Source organism: Paramisgurnus dabryanus, chromosome 8 (genome assembly GCF_030506205.2).
Source record: "Paramisgurnus dabryanus chromosome 8, PD_genome_1.1, whole genome shotgun sequence".
Taxonomy (NCBI): Eukaryota; Metazoa; Chordata; class Actinopteri; order Cypriniformes; family Cobitidae; genus Paramisgurnus; species Paramisgurnus dabryanus.
The window spans coordinates 27863840-27880150 of NC_133344.1; the positions used below are offsets into that span (position 1 = coordinate 27863840).

A 16311-nucleotide genomic window follows, 5' to 3' on the forward strand; every position below is an offset into this window, starting at 1 on the left:
GAGCTCAACCTATTTTTTTTTTCATATTTTAAAGCCACAATATGTAGTGCGCTTCAGTGTACTTATTAAAAAAACACAGCACCCCTGACTGTATCATATTCTGGTGCTTAGACATGGCAAGAACTTTGTTTCTTCCACCATAAAAAACTCAATGAAGTTAATAGTTATGCCGACCTATTAACATGCATTTGTTTGACAGGTCCAAAAAATGTTCAGTAAATGGTCCCTAGCTGTCACTAAGGTATACCCTTTAAAAAAGTACATATTAACACCAAAGAGTGTATATTAATACCCTAAAGGTACATATTGGTACCGAATGTATACATATCTGTACATAAATGTGGTCAGACCATTTTTTTACATTGTATAAACTGCACAAAATGAGTAATGCACCCAATTTTTGTTAGGAAGTCTTTTAGCAATAGTTAAATATATGAAGATAACAAAGATGCTTTGCAAGCACCACTTATAATAGTTAAATCCCAGATACAAACTCTCATTCACAGTTCATTCACAACTGCACAATCTTGCTTATCATGTTGGTGTCTCATTGGTATGTAGACTGCCCCTCTTATCCAAAGGCTACTTTGTTGGGGCAGGTGCTGTCTGGTCTCACAAGGGCAGAAAACACTGACAGCACTGGTTTCCTGTAGCCGGCGATATTAGCATCCACTTGTGTATGGATCTTATGTGGGCAGTGACTGTTCTTCCTGCCAGATGGGGTGAGAGGGTGGCGATGGGCTGCCCATGTGGGCACAGCAGGTGTCAGCCGGGCAGATGTACCCGCTTAAAGAACAGTACTGACACTCAGGTCACTACACAGTCTCCCCTTTATTACGACTGAAGTCACATTTGTCCTTCAGTACATCCTGCCCAACCCTTATTGTGGGCAAAGATCACTAGCTTCTGATATTGGGGGTCGATTTAACTAGCTGTGAAGTAGTCTTATAGTAGTCTGATTTACACTGGTATCGGATCTTTAAAGTTGTAATCATAACTTTGGCTACATAACTATTGTCTCTTTAATAGAATACATCCAGAAAATACCGGAAATATGTATGTAGAATTAAAAACTGTATAAAAATGTAAACTGATGTGTTTTTAGGGTAAACTCCCCTTCCACTTGAGCAATAGCAGGAAACTGCAGGATCTCTTAACTTTGTGTGCAGCTGAATAAATCACAAGCACACGTTTGTCTTATACTAACTTTTCAATGTGACACGCCGTTGTAAAAATTCTGACGTTCATCACACAAGAAACAGGAATACACGGATGTGATAACAGCCAAAGACATCCTACAATTAAAATCACAGATGGAAACTGCTTTGAGTTTAGGACACGACTGATTACAGACGTAAAATCCTGGAGTGAGCAAAGAGAAAACTTGAGGTATTTTATTGATAGTCCAGTCACTGAGCTCTATCCAGACCATCTGTTCATGTGGAAAGGCCTTCAGAAATCGAAATATGCCGGTGTGCTATCACTCGCAGTGTGAGCCCACGATTCCCAAACAACACGGTGAGATGAGTGGAAAGTAGGGCAGGTGTGTGATGAAGTTTGTTTGTCCCTTAAAGCACCTTCAAGTGTTTACCAAAGAGCAGATCTTCTGAAATCTAAATGCTTTTCAGTTTTAATGCATATTCATTTATTGAAGATTTAAAGCTGACCGTAGCAAGATGTTTTGGACTATGAAATGTTTTCCCTTGTGTCTTGGTGGCAACAGATTGCAGTGTGGATGAATAAACCTCCTTGTAAGCACAGATGGACAGATGTTTAGAAGTATGAATTGCTTGCTTTGTTTTGCACCAGATGTGGTTGCTGTTTAAAGCAAAAGCTTATTCTAGGGTGCACACACACTATCCAAACCAAACTAAACCGTGACCCAGAGCGATTGTCCCCCTTCCCTACTCCCCCAGATGCATGCACTCACACTGTACTTTTATTGATCCGAGCCCAGACGCGTTATCGTCTTTAGGATGCGATTGTTTTGAACAAAGCAGGAAGTAAGACACTCTCTTAACACTGGAACCCATCGTAATGTTAAGTCTGTGTTTTTTTATTCAGAGTCGTTTGGTGCACGATGACACACAGCCCTCTCACATGCCTCATCATCTTTAGAGTTCGACCGATATGGCTTTTTCTCTGGCCGATGCCGATTTTTAGAAATCAGGGCAGCCGATGGCCGATATGTTTGGCCGATTTTCTATATGTACATAATAATCCAAATGTTCTCATCATTAGCAGATATTTTAAATGTAAAAATGTCACTATTTAAGTATTTAAAAAAATTATGACTGGTCTTTCTGAAGAGTTTTACAACCTCCTCTGCACCATGCATTTATCAGACACAGATATTACCTGACACTCTGCTGTCATCATCTTTGATCAGTTTTTTTTACCATGGCTTTTATTGCTTTGTAGGATAAAATCCTTATTTGGTAGACCTGATAAATTATTTATTCATCATAAAGTTAACATAGTAAATGTCTATGTTTTTAGTTGAGACTGTTATTTAGGGCAAATCTTTTTAAACACATTTACATTCTCATTTCTGAGGCGCTATAAGTGACTGATTGTGCTGACAGTGACGTCTTGTGAGTTTAGTGTTGGGACAGATCTGTTGTTTCAACCGTTTATTCAAACGAATCCGTTCAAAGGAGTCAGTTCGCGAATCGGACGCGCTGTGTTCTAATCCAGGCTGAGCAGCGCAAAACTGTAAACAAAGTGTTACTGTAACAACACGTAAAACATTTCCTCGGTGGATATGATTTGGTCTTCCGACCTCTCGCCATCGAGTCAGTTTTGTTTTGAGTAATAAAAGCAGGGAGACAGTTTAAAGACAGAAAGCGTGCGTGCGCGGCTCTGCTCTTCCTTTCACGCAAACAAAACTCATCATCACTCATTAATCACATGAAATGAGCCTAATCTTTGCACGGACAGTGCACCGCGAGACATAAGCCCGTCGCGCTGTTGTACTGGCTGCTTAATTCGCGCAATCTCGCCATCGTTTACTAAAGCTGTTTGTGAACAAGGCATGGCTGCACACACACGGGACGGGAGCGATCTGCTTGCAGCAAGAGGCAGAGTCACAAGTTCTACAACAACGCTTAGGTGCCTGCAGATGCGCCTGCCTATTAATCGGCCTAATTTTGAAGCAAAATCGGCCAAAGCCGATTTTTTTAAATATGCCAAAAATCGGCTAATTAATCGGTCGACCTCTAATCATCTTGCTTAGTTGATCTGTCGCGTGAGCAGCTCAGACATTCACGTAACCCTGCTGCGCGCATTAGAAGGTTTTAACGAAGGCAGATGAAGGTGAGTGGTCACACAATGGACGCCTCTCCTTTTGAAACGCGCTCTGGTGCGAGTAGCGATCACACTGCGCCTTCTGCACCTGAGCCTAAGTGAACCTCTCTCCAGCAAGCCGGCCAGGGCGCGATTAACCAAACCGCGTCTGGGCTTGGTACGCAGCGATCAGACTGGTCAAAAGAACCAGCCTTTGGGGGTCAAATGGGAGGGTTTGCCGGGTGGGCGGGACTGGGACGTGGCAATCAAAGGGGCGGGGCATACGTGTCATGATGAAAATATTTTTTCTTTATTTAAAACACTCAAATAAAACTTAATTTTGAAGAAACTCTGACAGAAAATGAACACATACTAGATTATTAATGAATTATGGATGCACCGATAGGATTTTTTTGGGCCGATACCGATTTAAGCAGACAACGTCTGACCGAAACCGATATTAAACACTTGTATACAATACTATACAGTTGGTCTATTAGCTAGTTTATTTCTGCATCAAATTATTTTTTCTGCACATGGATTTGATCTAATTAACATTCAACTGACCAACATAATAAGAGAGGCACAAATTAAGCTAAAACAAATATAATAAGACAGCATGACAACCTTCAAAGGTGGTTTTTGCTATTCAGCATTTATTTTATTAACAACATTAACTCATTTTTTACATATAATGGATTTCTTTATGCAGTTAATTAATAAACGATCGGTATCGGCCTTTCTCGTGCTATTGCCGATATGCCTATGGTTTCAAATTCATCAAAAATCGGCCGATAAATATCGGCGGCCGATACATCGGTGCATCACTATAATAAATTAAATGTTTTAACAGATACCTCTAACGGGAATAGCTGCGTGATGAAGTGAAACTAAAGGGTTAATAAAGCAGATGTTGTAGAACGTCTGACGAACGATGATAGATAGCGATAGATAGATAGATGATAGATTGTAAAAACAGATTATTTCCCACTATTAATTACATTATCTTAAAGGAGTGTAACTACTGTAGCATGTAAATAATGCACATAAATAATGTGAGCAAGAGCGCTTAACAATTATATCTAATCAACAGGCACATGAAACCTACAGTAGCTAGCAGGTTGTTCAAGCAACAAAATCATTTGCTTAAATGATTTAAATTTGCAAGAACTATAGACTAATACAATAACAGACTTTAATAAACCCAAAACATAAGAGCACTTACCGTTCTCACGGACACGCATTTTATCAACTGGCTATCCTCCAGACATGACGGACCACGTCTTTCTCTCATTTCGGCCATGTGGCGCGCATGCCCACACGCAGTGTGAAGCGCATCCGCGCTATTCTCCGAGATGCACTTGACGGCCTTTTGTGCAACTAAATAAATTTTTTGGACGACCTTGTTAAGGTGGTGGGATTTCCCAGCTTAGGCGGGCCGCCCAAACTGCAAAGTGTTGCGGGAAACCCTGGCCGAACAAGTGAAAAGACCAAATAAATTTTACAGAACAATGAGGTATTTGATGATGTGGCCGAATAGCAACCAGCACAGAGTGAGAGCAAATGCAGCAAACATGTTGATGAAAGCACTTTAAAGTAGGGATGCACCGAATCCAGATTTTTTGGGTTTGGCCGAATACCGAATCCACCCTTTAAGATTCGGCCGAATCCGAAACCGAATCCTACTCGCATCCTTATTCCATTACAGGGCTCGCAAAATTTCAAAATCCCTGGTAGCCCTTCGGGCAGGAACTCTTCCGTTTTTGGTAGCCCGAAATTTTGCCAATACAAAGCCAATAGGGCCTCTAACCACAATGTATAATCTGCTATTCTTGTTATTGTTTTGATGCTGTTGGTTTTTTAACAAACAAAAAAAACTAGATTTCCATGTAAACCAACTGTTTCTGCTCATCCCCACACCAGATATACCCACCATTTAAAAGTGGTTCAGTGGTTCACAAAACTCACAGTTTGGATCATCCAGTTAGAGATTGGATCATTTTTTCGATCAGAAACACAGGGGCTACTGTCGCTTTAAGAGCGATTCTGCACACAGAGTCACTCTCTTCACTGCCCGTACAATCTATAACACTTTAAAGCTTGCTGCGAGAGATTTAATTTTCTTACGTGAGGATAGTAATGACTGACAGGACGAAGTTGGAGAATTTGCACAAAAATCCATGACAAATCAATACGGATTGCTTCCTGTACTGCGGCTTCGCCCGATAGCGAAAGTGAAAGTAAAACTCGAGCGCGCGCTCAAACGCAATTTAAATACCCAATACCTGAATTTCATGCACCACAATTACCCATCCAAATCTGTGAGAGGATACATAAGCATTTAAATATATTTTTTCCTCCCTATAAGTCAAGATAGCTTGACAGACAGGGCGGGGATGCATTTTGATAGCCCGACTGCAAAGCACAATGAAAGCAATGCGGTGCGATGCGTAAGTTTTTCCAGGTGGGTCCACGAAATGTGAAACGGCTCACCGGAAAAAAAAAACACTTATCTTTACGTCAGCACCTGATGTGTGTAATCAACGGCCGCGTGACGTCGACCAGCGTAGCGCAAGCTTAGGGTTCGGTGGAAAAAAATCTAAGATTCGGCCGAACCCGAACCCCATCAAAAAGCCCAGTATTCGGCCGAATCCGAATCCTGGATTCGGTGCATCCCTACTTTAAAGTGTCCGAGAAAGATTTGAAAACATGTAAATGTAACTTGTGCAATATTGAGAAAAATAATAATAATAATAAAAAAAATGTTTGGTTGTTCGGTATTCAGCCTTCGGCTTAGTGTTTTATTTTATTTCGCTTCAGCCAATAATTTTTCTTTCGGGTCATTCCTAATTTATATATGAGTTTTCTGAACTGATTCTAATGGGAAAATTTGTGAAAATGTACAAGGTATTTAAATGTGGTTGAAAGATGAGATTGCTGCTCTTTAATGTGGGCCTAAAAGAGTCAAATTAGCCAAAATATTGCTAATAAACAAACGAGTGGAAGATGAACAGTAGTGGCCAAAAGTGATATGCTTTTATTGACCCCATCGGGTACAACATGGCCAAACTTTAAAGAAATTAATTGGAAAAACTAATTTAAAAAAAAGGCTAACGACAGCGTACTAGGAAATCTTTTTTTTGCATATTTCTGCACTGATTCTAATTGGAAAATTTGTGAAAATGTACAAGAGATTTAAATGTGGTTGAAAGATGAGATTGCTGGTCTTTAATTTGGGCCTAAAAGCCAAAATATTGCTAATAAACAAACCAGCAATGGGAGTAAGATGAACAGTAGTGGCAAAAAGTGATGTGCTTTTATTGACCTCCTCAGGTACAACATGGACAAAACACAAAACTTTTAAGAAATTTATTGGAAAAAATGTTCGGCAACCTAAATTTTGAAAAAATACAAATAAGAGCGTACTTGGAAATCTGGGTTATATTTGGTATACAATATACAAAAAGTGCATAAAAAAGTGAAAAGCTCATAGGGAGTAAAGTATAGATTGACTACAATTGTATGTGTTGCACCATATTTTTATAAACTGTTTTTTTTTTTTTGCCAAGCCGTTTCAAATTCTTCTCAAAGCTGAGTTAAGCTTTAATAAAATATTTGAAGTTAGAGCTTGATAGCTGCAAAATTTTCCTGCCTATCATTTACAAAGTTTTACAGACCCTTTACCCCTGGCATGATTATTGATTAAACATCAAAGCCAGTCTAAAAATACACTTAATTTCCAAAAATAATATAATGTCTCTGCTCTGTTTAACACGTTACCACATTTAAATCCATTCCACTGAGGTCTGCAACCCCCATCACAAAATCAATATAAAATGGGTGAAGAAGTGGGCAGATGTCATGTACTTTGCTTTTAACTTTAAAGTACTCTGCTCTTAAACGCTCTCTGTTACTATGGTGATATTCTCAAGTGTGGACTCATTGACTTATTTCACTTGGATGCTGCGAGACTGCAGTCCTTGTGGTGCAGAGATGCTGGTAGGTCTTGTTCTCTATGACTGCACCACTTTACAGCGCGTCTTACAAGCTCTCCGTGGATTCTCAAGCGTGTGAGAGTATTAAAAATGAAAGACTCAACTTGTCTGTATTTTGTTTCTGTCTCAGCGCCCCCTACGTTCATGGACACGCCACCGCAGTACGTGGAGGCGAGGGAGGGTGGCAGCATCACTCTGACATGCACTGCCTTAGGAAACCCCAAGCCCGTGGTCACCTGGCTGAGAGAGGGAGATCTGCTGACCAGCAACAGGAAATATACGGTAACCATGTTTTCATATAGTTTTTAAAGAGATAAAGTACACTACATGGTCAAAAGTAGGTGCGTAACCCTACCGAGTAATGGATTTGTAAAACCCCCTAACCTCAAGTAAAGACAAATGTTAATGCTACGACATATAATGACATTCGACAGAATCGTGTGCTGCCAACTTAGTGGCAACAGTTTGGGAAGGGCCAGCATGACAGTGCGCACAAAGTGAGGTCTATAGAGAAATTATTTACTGCAGTGATCCCAAATTAACACGTTTGAATGAGTTGGAATGCTGACTGTGAGCCAGGACTCATTGCCCTACATCAGTGCAGGACCTCACTGATGCTTTTGTGTCTGAATGGGGGCAAATCCCCACAGACATGATCCAACGTATAGTGAAAAGCCCTCAGAGACAAGTGGAAGCTGTTAGGGATCATCCTATTAATATAAGCAGTTTGAAATTAGATCATCATCACACATATACGGGTGTGTTGTTTTGGTGTCTACAACCTATTGAATATATTGTATACAACATGTACTGAACAGTATATTGTTTTTACCCCATTGGCAAGTTGTTTTAGGCACAAATATACTAACATTGAGGGGCTGTCCACACGGAGACGCGAATCACTGTATACGCATAAATTTGTTATCGTATTGGCGTTTCATCCACACGGATCCGGCGATTTCAGAGAGTGAAACCGCTATTTTTTGAAACCTGGTCCTAAAGTGGATAAATCTGAAACCGACACCCTTGCGGTTTCGTCTGTACAGCCAATCCGTATATTTTGTGAAGCGAAAACGTCATCACATCACGTGTCGGAAGCGTCACACGTAACAGCAACAACAATAACGGCGGATTACGTGATTGTGTTCGTGCTACAGAAGCTACTAAATCCTACTAGCTTTATTACAGCAAAATCTATTGCTTTGATGCAATTATGGTGACCAACAAGCGATAATGGACAACACCATACGTTGGCTATGCGCATGCTCAAAGTCTTCTTCTCCGTGTATAGTGTATATCTGTGGCAGAATTACAGCGCCCCATACTGGTCCGGCATATATACTACACCGCTTTCAGTCGGTTTCAGTGGTTTCGTGTTTACGGATTATTTTTTTAGAGCAAGGAAAAAAAATGATCGGATAGGGAATGCACCGGCTTTGTGTGGATATAGCCTGAGTGAGAAAACAGACCGTATTCCAAGACATATTTTTACAATTATTATTAACACCCTTTTGCTTGCCAAATGAATTTATTTTGTGTTAATGAGGTTTAGATATTTTTGCTGAAAAGACAAAATTCTTTCATAACCAGAGATTCTGTCAATGTGCCGCCATTTTTGTTACTTACTGCATTGATTTGTATGTTTATAATAAGACACAATCGCTAAATCAACTCAAAATATTAATGATTGTCTCTTACAAATGTATCGTTTTGCCATTTTGATCACCTCTGGTGGCTGGCTGCAGTGTAGGTTATAAGCCCCGCCCTCTCTAAGTAGACTAATGGGATGTGAGCCAAACTTAAAGGAATATTCAATTTTCTTAAAAGAAAAATCCAGATAATTTACTCACCACCTTGTCATCCAAAATGTTGATGTCTTTCTTTGTTCAGTCGAGAAGAAATTATGTTTTTTGCAGGATTTTTCTCATTTTAATGGACTTTAATAGAGCCCAACATTTAATACTTAACTCAACACTTAACAGTTTTTTTCATCGTAGTTTTCAAAGAACTATAAACGATCCCAAACAAGGCATAAGGGTCTTATCTAGAGAAACGATTTTCATTTTTGACAAGAAAAATAAAAAATATGCACTTTTAAACCACAACTTCTCGTCTAGATCCGGCCGAAGATATTTTTTTTTTCTTGTCAAAAATGACAATCGTTTCGCTAGATAAGACCCTTATGCCTCGTTTGGGATCGTTTAGAGTCCTTTGAAACTCCGTTGAAAAAAACTGTTAAGTGTTGAGTTAAGTATTAAATGTTGGCCTCTATTAAAGTCCATTAAAATGAGAAAAATCCTGCAATGTTTTCCTCAAAAAACATAATTTCTTCTCGACTGAACAAAGAAAGACATCAACATTTTGGATGACATGGTGCTGAGTAAATTATCTGGATTTTCTTTTAAGAAAATGGACTATTCCTTTAATTTCAAATAAAATTTTCCCAATTATGTTTTTTTGTTATGTAAGTTATTTCTTATCATGCTGATGCACTTTTGTTTTTCTAATAGGTTTGGTTTAATTTGGCTAATAAAAAGAGGTGTGATAACATTTGTGTGTTTAAGTCAAACAGGAAATGGGCGGGGCTGTGAACCTATGGCTCCACCTCATAATCACTACAGACTCTAGCTATCAAAGACCATTTTTAATATTTACAATGGAAGTCTTTGACAGTCTATGAAGACATTATTAACCCATGGTGGTCATTACACTAATGATAAATGTATGGGTTTTGTCCGAGGGGCAACATCCGATTTCTCTGATGAAGCCAATACGGAAGTGACTTAAACTGCAATTCATCGACTGGCCACTAGAGGTTGGCTACAAAATTCCTATAGACCCCTCAGGTTAAAATGGCCAACTTTACAGCAGTATATAATGGGGCGGTTTCCCAGACATGGCTCAAGGCTAGACCCAGACTAACTTAAATGTTAGTGTTGTCTTGATCGAAACCAACTTGCTCTGACATATCTTATAATATATCAGTGCCAGTGTTGTGTCTTAAAGGGATAGTTCACCCAAAATTGAAAATTCTGTCATCATTTACTCACTCTTATGTTGTTAAAAACTCACATAAATTTATTTGTTCTGATGAAAAAAGAGGAAGATATTTTGAAGAATGTTTGTAACCAAACTGTTAGTGGACCCCGTATGAAAAACGAATACTATAGAAGTAAATGGGGTCCACGAATGGTTTGGTTACAAACATTTCTCAAAATATCTTCCTTTGTGTTCATCAGAACAAAGAAATTTATACAGGTTTGTAACAACATAAGGGTGAGTAAATGATGACAGAATTTTTTCTTTTTGGGTGAACTATCCCTTTAAGATGCACACCCGTAATGTTTATTTATAAAATATGTTTTTAAAAAGTACTTTAATATCCTAATTTAACTAAGGCTTAGTCCTGGTTCCCTGTTTGGGAAACCACCCCAAAATGTTTACAGCCTGGTACAAAAATCTTTTTAAGTCTGTATAGCTATTTTGCACTTCATGACAACTGTGAGGTGGGTAGATTTAAATTATATTAAGCCTAATTATGCATAATTAAGGGCGTGGCCACTTGAGTGACGGGTGAACAGCCACTGCTGTCACTACCATCCAGCTAGGCGGGTGTGGTTCCAGCAACCAGCCGCCTCAGCTTCACCCACGTCCTGCCTTTTTAACCATTTCCGATTTTCCGCGAGTGATGTGCGGCCAAGATGGCGACGGCAGGCTCCGCCCACTTATGGCTTCAGGATAAGCTCTTCACAAACCTATGGGTGAAGTCATGGACACTACGTCCATATTTGTTTACAGTCTATGGTTTTGCCATTTTGAGTTCTAATAACATGATGGCATTCTAATAAAAATATTTTTTTAGGTGAACTACTCCTTTAAGAAAAATATTTTTTGCAGTGTTTATACACCAGTGATTTTCTTACTGCACAGTACTGCACAGCTCCCGATGATTTAGCATTACTTTAAGTTAGTGCCCGCCTTGGAAATGTATAAAATTGATGATGTACTTTCGTTTCCAAACATAGCATGAATTTGGTCCCCAGTGACTCCTACTGTCTCCTTTTTCTTCTGGAAATGGAAGCATGAATCATCACAACCCATCTGTAGGAAAACGCTCTGTCAGTCCAAGCCCGCGTCGGGGGCCTGACAGATGAAGAACATACGCCGGCAGTGAAAACGGAGAAAAACTGACAAGCGTGTTTCCACCTTGCGCTGAATGCAGTTTGCGAGGGAGGAGGCGAGGCAGGATTTGACAGAACAGGCAGTCAGTCTGGCTCCAGCAGGCATTGCCTCTCAGCACATCAGAGACTCTACCCCTGAGGAAACAGACAAATAAAAGACGGAGGAGGCTGTGTAGCCGCATCGGTGTCTCACGGGCGAACATTCGCTTTGATTCATTTTTTGACTAGCCACCTGCACCACCGTCGTTAGCAGTGAGCCACTTGTTCTACGTTTCCCAGCATGCAGTCGGTCATGGCTATAATCCATTTAAAAGGTTCTTTACAGCGATGCCAGTGATCTTTCAGTCAAAGGCTCTTAAAAGAACCATTTTTTATAATCTAAAAACCTTTTTTGAAACGAAAAGGTTATTCAAATGGGTTTTACTTACTCTCACGTTGTTACAAATCTGTGTACATTTCTTTGTTCTGATGACCACGAAGGAAGATATTTTGAGGAATGTTTGTAACCAAACCGTTGGTAAGCCCCACTTCCATAGAAAGAAAAAAAATACTATGGAAGCAAATGGGGCTCATGATCGGTTTAACTATGAAGATTCATCAAAATATCTTCCTTTGTGGTCATCAGAACAAAGAAAAGTATACAGGTTTGTAACAACATGAGAGCGAGTAAATGATGAGAGAATTAAATTTTTGGGGTCCCATTTTTGGTTCATTTTTATTATCCCTTTAAATGTTTTTAATGAAACCATACAGCCAAAAATGGTTTGTCTATGGCATCGTGTTTTAAAGCGTGTTGCTGCCGCTGTTACTCACAGCAAGTGATAAACAGGACGTGATGGCTGACTGCCGTTTTTTCTTCATGACCGCTTTTTAGCAAGGTTACTCTCTAACCTCGTGGCCTTTCTTATGCTACTATGCTCTGCGGTGCTGGAGCGCTTTCAAAAATGGCTCATTCACGATGTCTCACAAGCTGTTTGGTGGTGGATCCATGGATATAAAAGTCTGTGAACTCCCACATTTGCATATGTTGCATTTGAATCCTTTTGGAAACTTCTTACAAGATTAAATGTTGCAATGATGAAGTGTTGTAAAATGAAGGTTTATTCAGAGACAGAAAGCTTTTAGTGCTAATGCAAAAAACAAATAGCAAAGCATTAGATGTGTTATTCATTCATTCATATCTATTTATTTTTCTTCTCGTGCAACCACAAAGAATTATGGGAAATGTAGTACTGTTGAAAAATCAACATCAAAAGCATCGAAAATTCATTGACACTGCTGTAAGTCGGAAAATCGGCCCTAAATATCTTTTGTTTTTTTTACTGAACATCGCAAAATTAATGTCATACATTTGCATTCAGCTTGTAAACAGTAGTCCACACATTCCCACTTGATTTTTGCCAGATTGTGCCATATGCTATTAATCTTAATGCAGATTGTATCAAAAATACATTTCATAACTTCTTCTGACAACCATCCACTACTTCATTCTTAGCTCTTTATTAAGCTGCTCCCCCTGCTACCCAAGCCAAACCCACAGATATTTACTCAAAAGCACCATGTCATGACCTCACCTTTAAGAACAGTGGTGAGAAGGTTGGTGGTCCTCCATTTTTGTTCCCTGCTGCCATGGCTAGAAGCTGGAAAAAAGCAGGAATGCAATGGAGGAATACGAAGGCTAAAGTGCAAAAGGCGCAGATGTTTGGTCACGATGTGCCGGGATTGTTTCTCACCCAGCCTATATTTACAGCAGAGCGTGTTTAAATAAAGCTCTCGGCACACACACAGCGTTTCAGACAGTTTATTACCTGGGTCATTGGTATAATGTGTCCATCATGTGTCGACCATCCAGGGGGAGTTGACACAACTTGGAATATTGTGTGGGAAGAACAACAAGGCTATAGCTTTTGACGTTCAGAGGAGAAATCTCAACCCACTCCGCTTTAAAATCAGCCTGTTATATCCATCACGTTGTGTGTTTTTAAGGCGTACAACTTTAAACCCAGAAGGAACCAGTGTTGTACAGTACTTCGAACAACCAGCAACCGCCATTGAGATGAATGGGACTTTTAATTTGATAGCTTTTACTAACGATCAGTCCTTGTTTGGCAACCCATGGTTGTGTTACCTTAACCTAGAAAATGTCTATATTTTACCTAATCATGGGTTAGAACAACCTTGCATTTTTAGAGTGCACCTGATCCTAAATTTCTTTAGTTTTTGTTCACTTTAAAATTCTGGATCTAAACCACATTTGTGTCTATCGGTGTGAATTGTCAGATTATTGTTTTATTGAATTACTGAATTAAGGGTTTCAGTAGTGTAGTTTATTCACTTTAATTTTGTCATCAGGTTTTACAGTAGTAGCAGTTATTAAGGGCATTGGTTTGTTGTTTTATTTAATTTAAGGTTGTTTTGTGCTATTTCTTTAGGTGAGTGATGGTAGTCTGACGGTGCAGGCCATTGCACGAGATGACCGGGGAGCTTACAGCTGTCGCGCCTACAGTGACCAGGGTGAGGCGATACACACCACCCGTCTGCTGGTGCAAGGTGAGATGAGCTTGGTGGATGCACAAGCTAAGTTTTAAGTATATTATGTCAAACTATACATAAGTATATACTGTAAATAGTTAACATCCAGTTCAATTCAGTGAATGATTATTTTGCACAAAATTTATACTATACTATTAATATTTTATATTTATATAAAAGAAATAGTGTTTATCACTAATTGTATTATGTGTTTTGCTAGCAAACATCTTTTTATTTCTACTACACAAATATGCATTTAAAAACAGTCTATTTATGTGTATAATACCGCATGTATAAACGAAACTCACATCCATTGAATTGTACTAGAAGTGTTGGGCAAATGAGCTTCGTCAGATAGCGTCTAGTTCAAAATGCAAAATATACGGTAAGAGCCAATGTTAATCATTAATGATTTGGGACAAATATGATGTTATTTAATGTTAAACTGTGTGAGTGGCAGGGATTTGAGCAACTTCCTGGGTCGTAGCTGTCGGCGCCGGTGTGCGTATACTCATAGAAAGCAATGTGTTCGAGTTTTTTAGAACGGCGCGGCGCTGCACGGCATTGAGCTGCGCGTCCTGTATGCGACCCCCATTAAGACTTGATCTGTTTCAGACCTTGGAGGTGTTTGTTATGACTGAAAACCTCTGCATTCAAATAATTCCATATTTCTATTGCAAAAATGTCAAGCTCTGGCCTGCCATCTTCGTTTCTGACTCAAACTGTTCCCGCTCAGGTGCGCATGCACAGAGCGTAATTCTTCATGACTACATTCAGTTTAATTCACTACATTACTTTTTTTATCAAATTAATTAAAACTGAAAAGTAACTCGCATTACTTTTTTAAAAAAGTAACTCAAATATTAATTTGTACATTTTATAAAGTAATGCGTTACAGAAAAGTAATATTATTACGTAATGCACGTTACTTGTAATTATTGAATTCATGTTTACATTTCAATTACATATTTTTGAAAAAATATTATCATTTAAAGGCGTTATTTTTACCTGGCATAAACGCTGTATGTTGCTTAAAAATAAAATGTATTGTGTCCAGTTGAAAAGTTGATATTTTCATACGCAGACATTTGAAAAAACACATTTTAGTGTTATAATGACAATACCGCAAAACCGTGGTATTTTTGCTTAGGTTATCATACCGCCAGAATCACATACTGGCCCATGCCTACTTGTAATGCATTACCCCCAACATTGTGTACTAGTGATGTGCATTAGAAACAGCCATTGTGGATAATGTATAAAAAAAAAACTTTGTAAAACAGACATTCATTGGATTGTACTAGGAATATCCATTAGAGAACAGTCATGTTATAAAAAGAAACCTTGCAGAACTGACAGTCAGAAAAGCTAGCGAATATCTTTTACGGTCAATGTTTGTTGTTTTTCCTCACTAATGTTGACACTTTGTGTAAAGACTCTGAGCCTTCATCGCTCTTTGGTTAATTAGTCTCTGCGTACGGACACATCAGTGTTGTCAAAGTCTGGCCTTTACGTCTTGTCACTCTAAGCACGTCAATACGCTCAGTCCTCTTCATCTGCATAGATCACTTCCTGTCACTCAGACACTAATGGAGACTTCCAGTAGAAGCTGTTTACAGCCTGTGCTCAGAGTGAGGGAGGTTATATACTGCAGGTTTACGGTTACCGCTCATGTCTAATACACACTCCTTCACCTTGGGAGCAAATTTTTAATGTAATCTCACTTGTAGGTCATATAAGGATCTTTTATATCTTATTTCTTGTCTGCAGTGCTATTTGACAACTCTACTAAAAAGATCAATTTAGACCAGCATATACGTCCATGCTGGCCAGTAAGACTTGGCGGTTTGACCACAAATCTATTTCCCTTGGGAAATTTGTTCCCTCGAACAAATGCTTAGTTTGTGGTTCATTATTATGTTTAATGAAAACACAGCAAGAATAAAATGGTAACCAACTCGCTTATATAGAGAACAAATTATTCTTTTGTGCTTTTTTATGATCATCCTGTTACGGTACATTCACATGGGGCGTAAGTGTTAATGCAGTCCCATTCACTTTTAATGGGTGACGTTATGCGTTGCCGAACAGAATTGTGGATCCGTCTGTCCGCGTCAGTGCCGTTGCTCGCGGCAGAAGTTAAACATTTCTCAACTTTTCAAGCAGCAACGCGTGCGTCAGCCGATCAGATTGCCTTATGCAAATAACCTAGGCAGAGCCAGACAATAATGTATATGGAAGACCAGGGCATGTGTTGCGGCCACTGTGATTGGCTCTTGGCGTTAACGCTTTCGTCCCGTGTGAATGTACCGTCAATC

At 39.2% G+C, this 16311-nt stretch overlaps 1 protein-coding gene across 10 annotated transcripts in view; it reads left to right on the forward strand.

Moving 5' to 3' along the window:
* The window catches only part of igsf9ba (immunoglobulin superfamily, member 9Ba), an 86425-nt gene that overhangs the window by 33689 nt on the left and 36425 nt on the right, over positions 1 to 16311 (forward strand). For all 10 annotated transcript variants that reach the window (XR_012337215.1, XR_012337214.1, XM_065281358.1 and 7 more), the window contains 2 exons: positions 7411 to 7562; positions 13894 to 14011. Coding sequence is in view for 8 of the 10 variants with exons in the window: in XM_065281358.1 (XP_065137430.1) it covers positions 7411 to 7562; positions 13894 to 14011 (270 nt within the window). In the remaining 2 variants the exon portion in view is untranslated. The remainder of the gene's footprint in view (positions 1 to 7410; positions 7563 to 13893; positions 14012 to 16311) is intronic.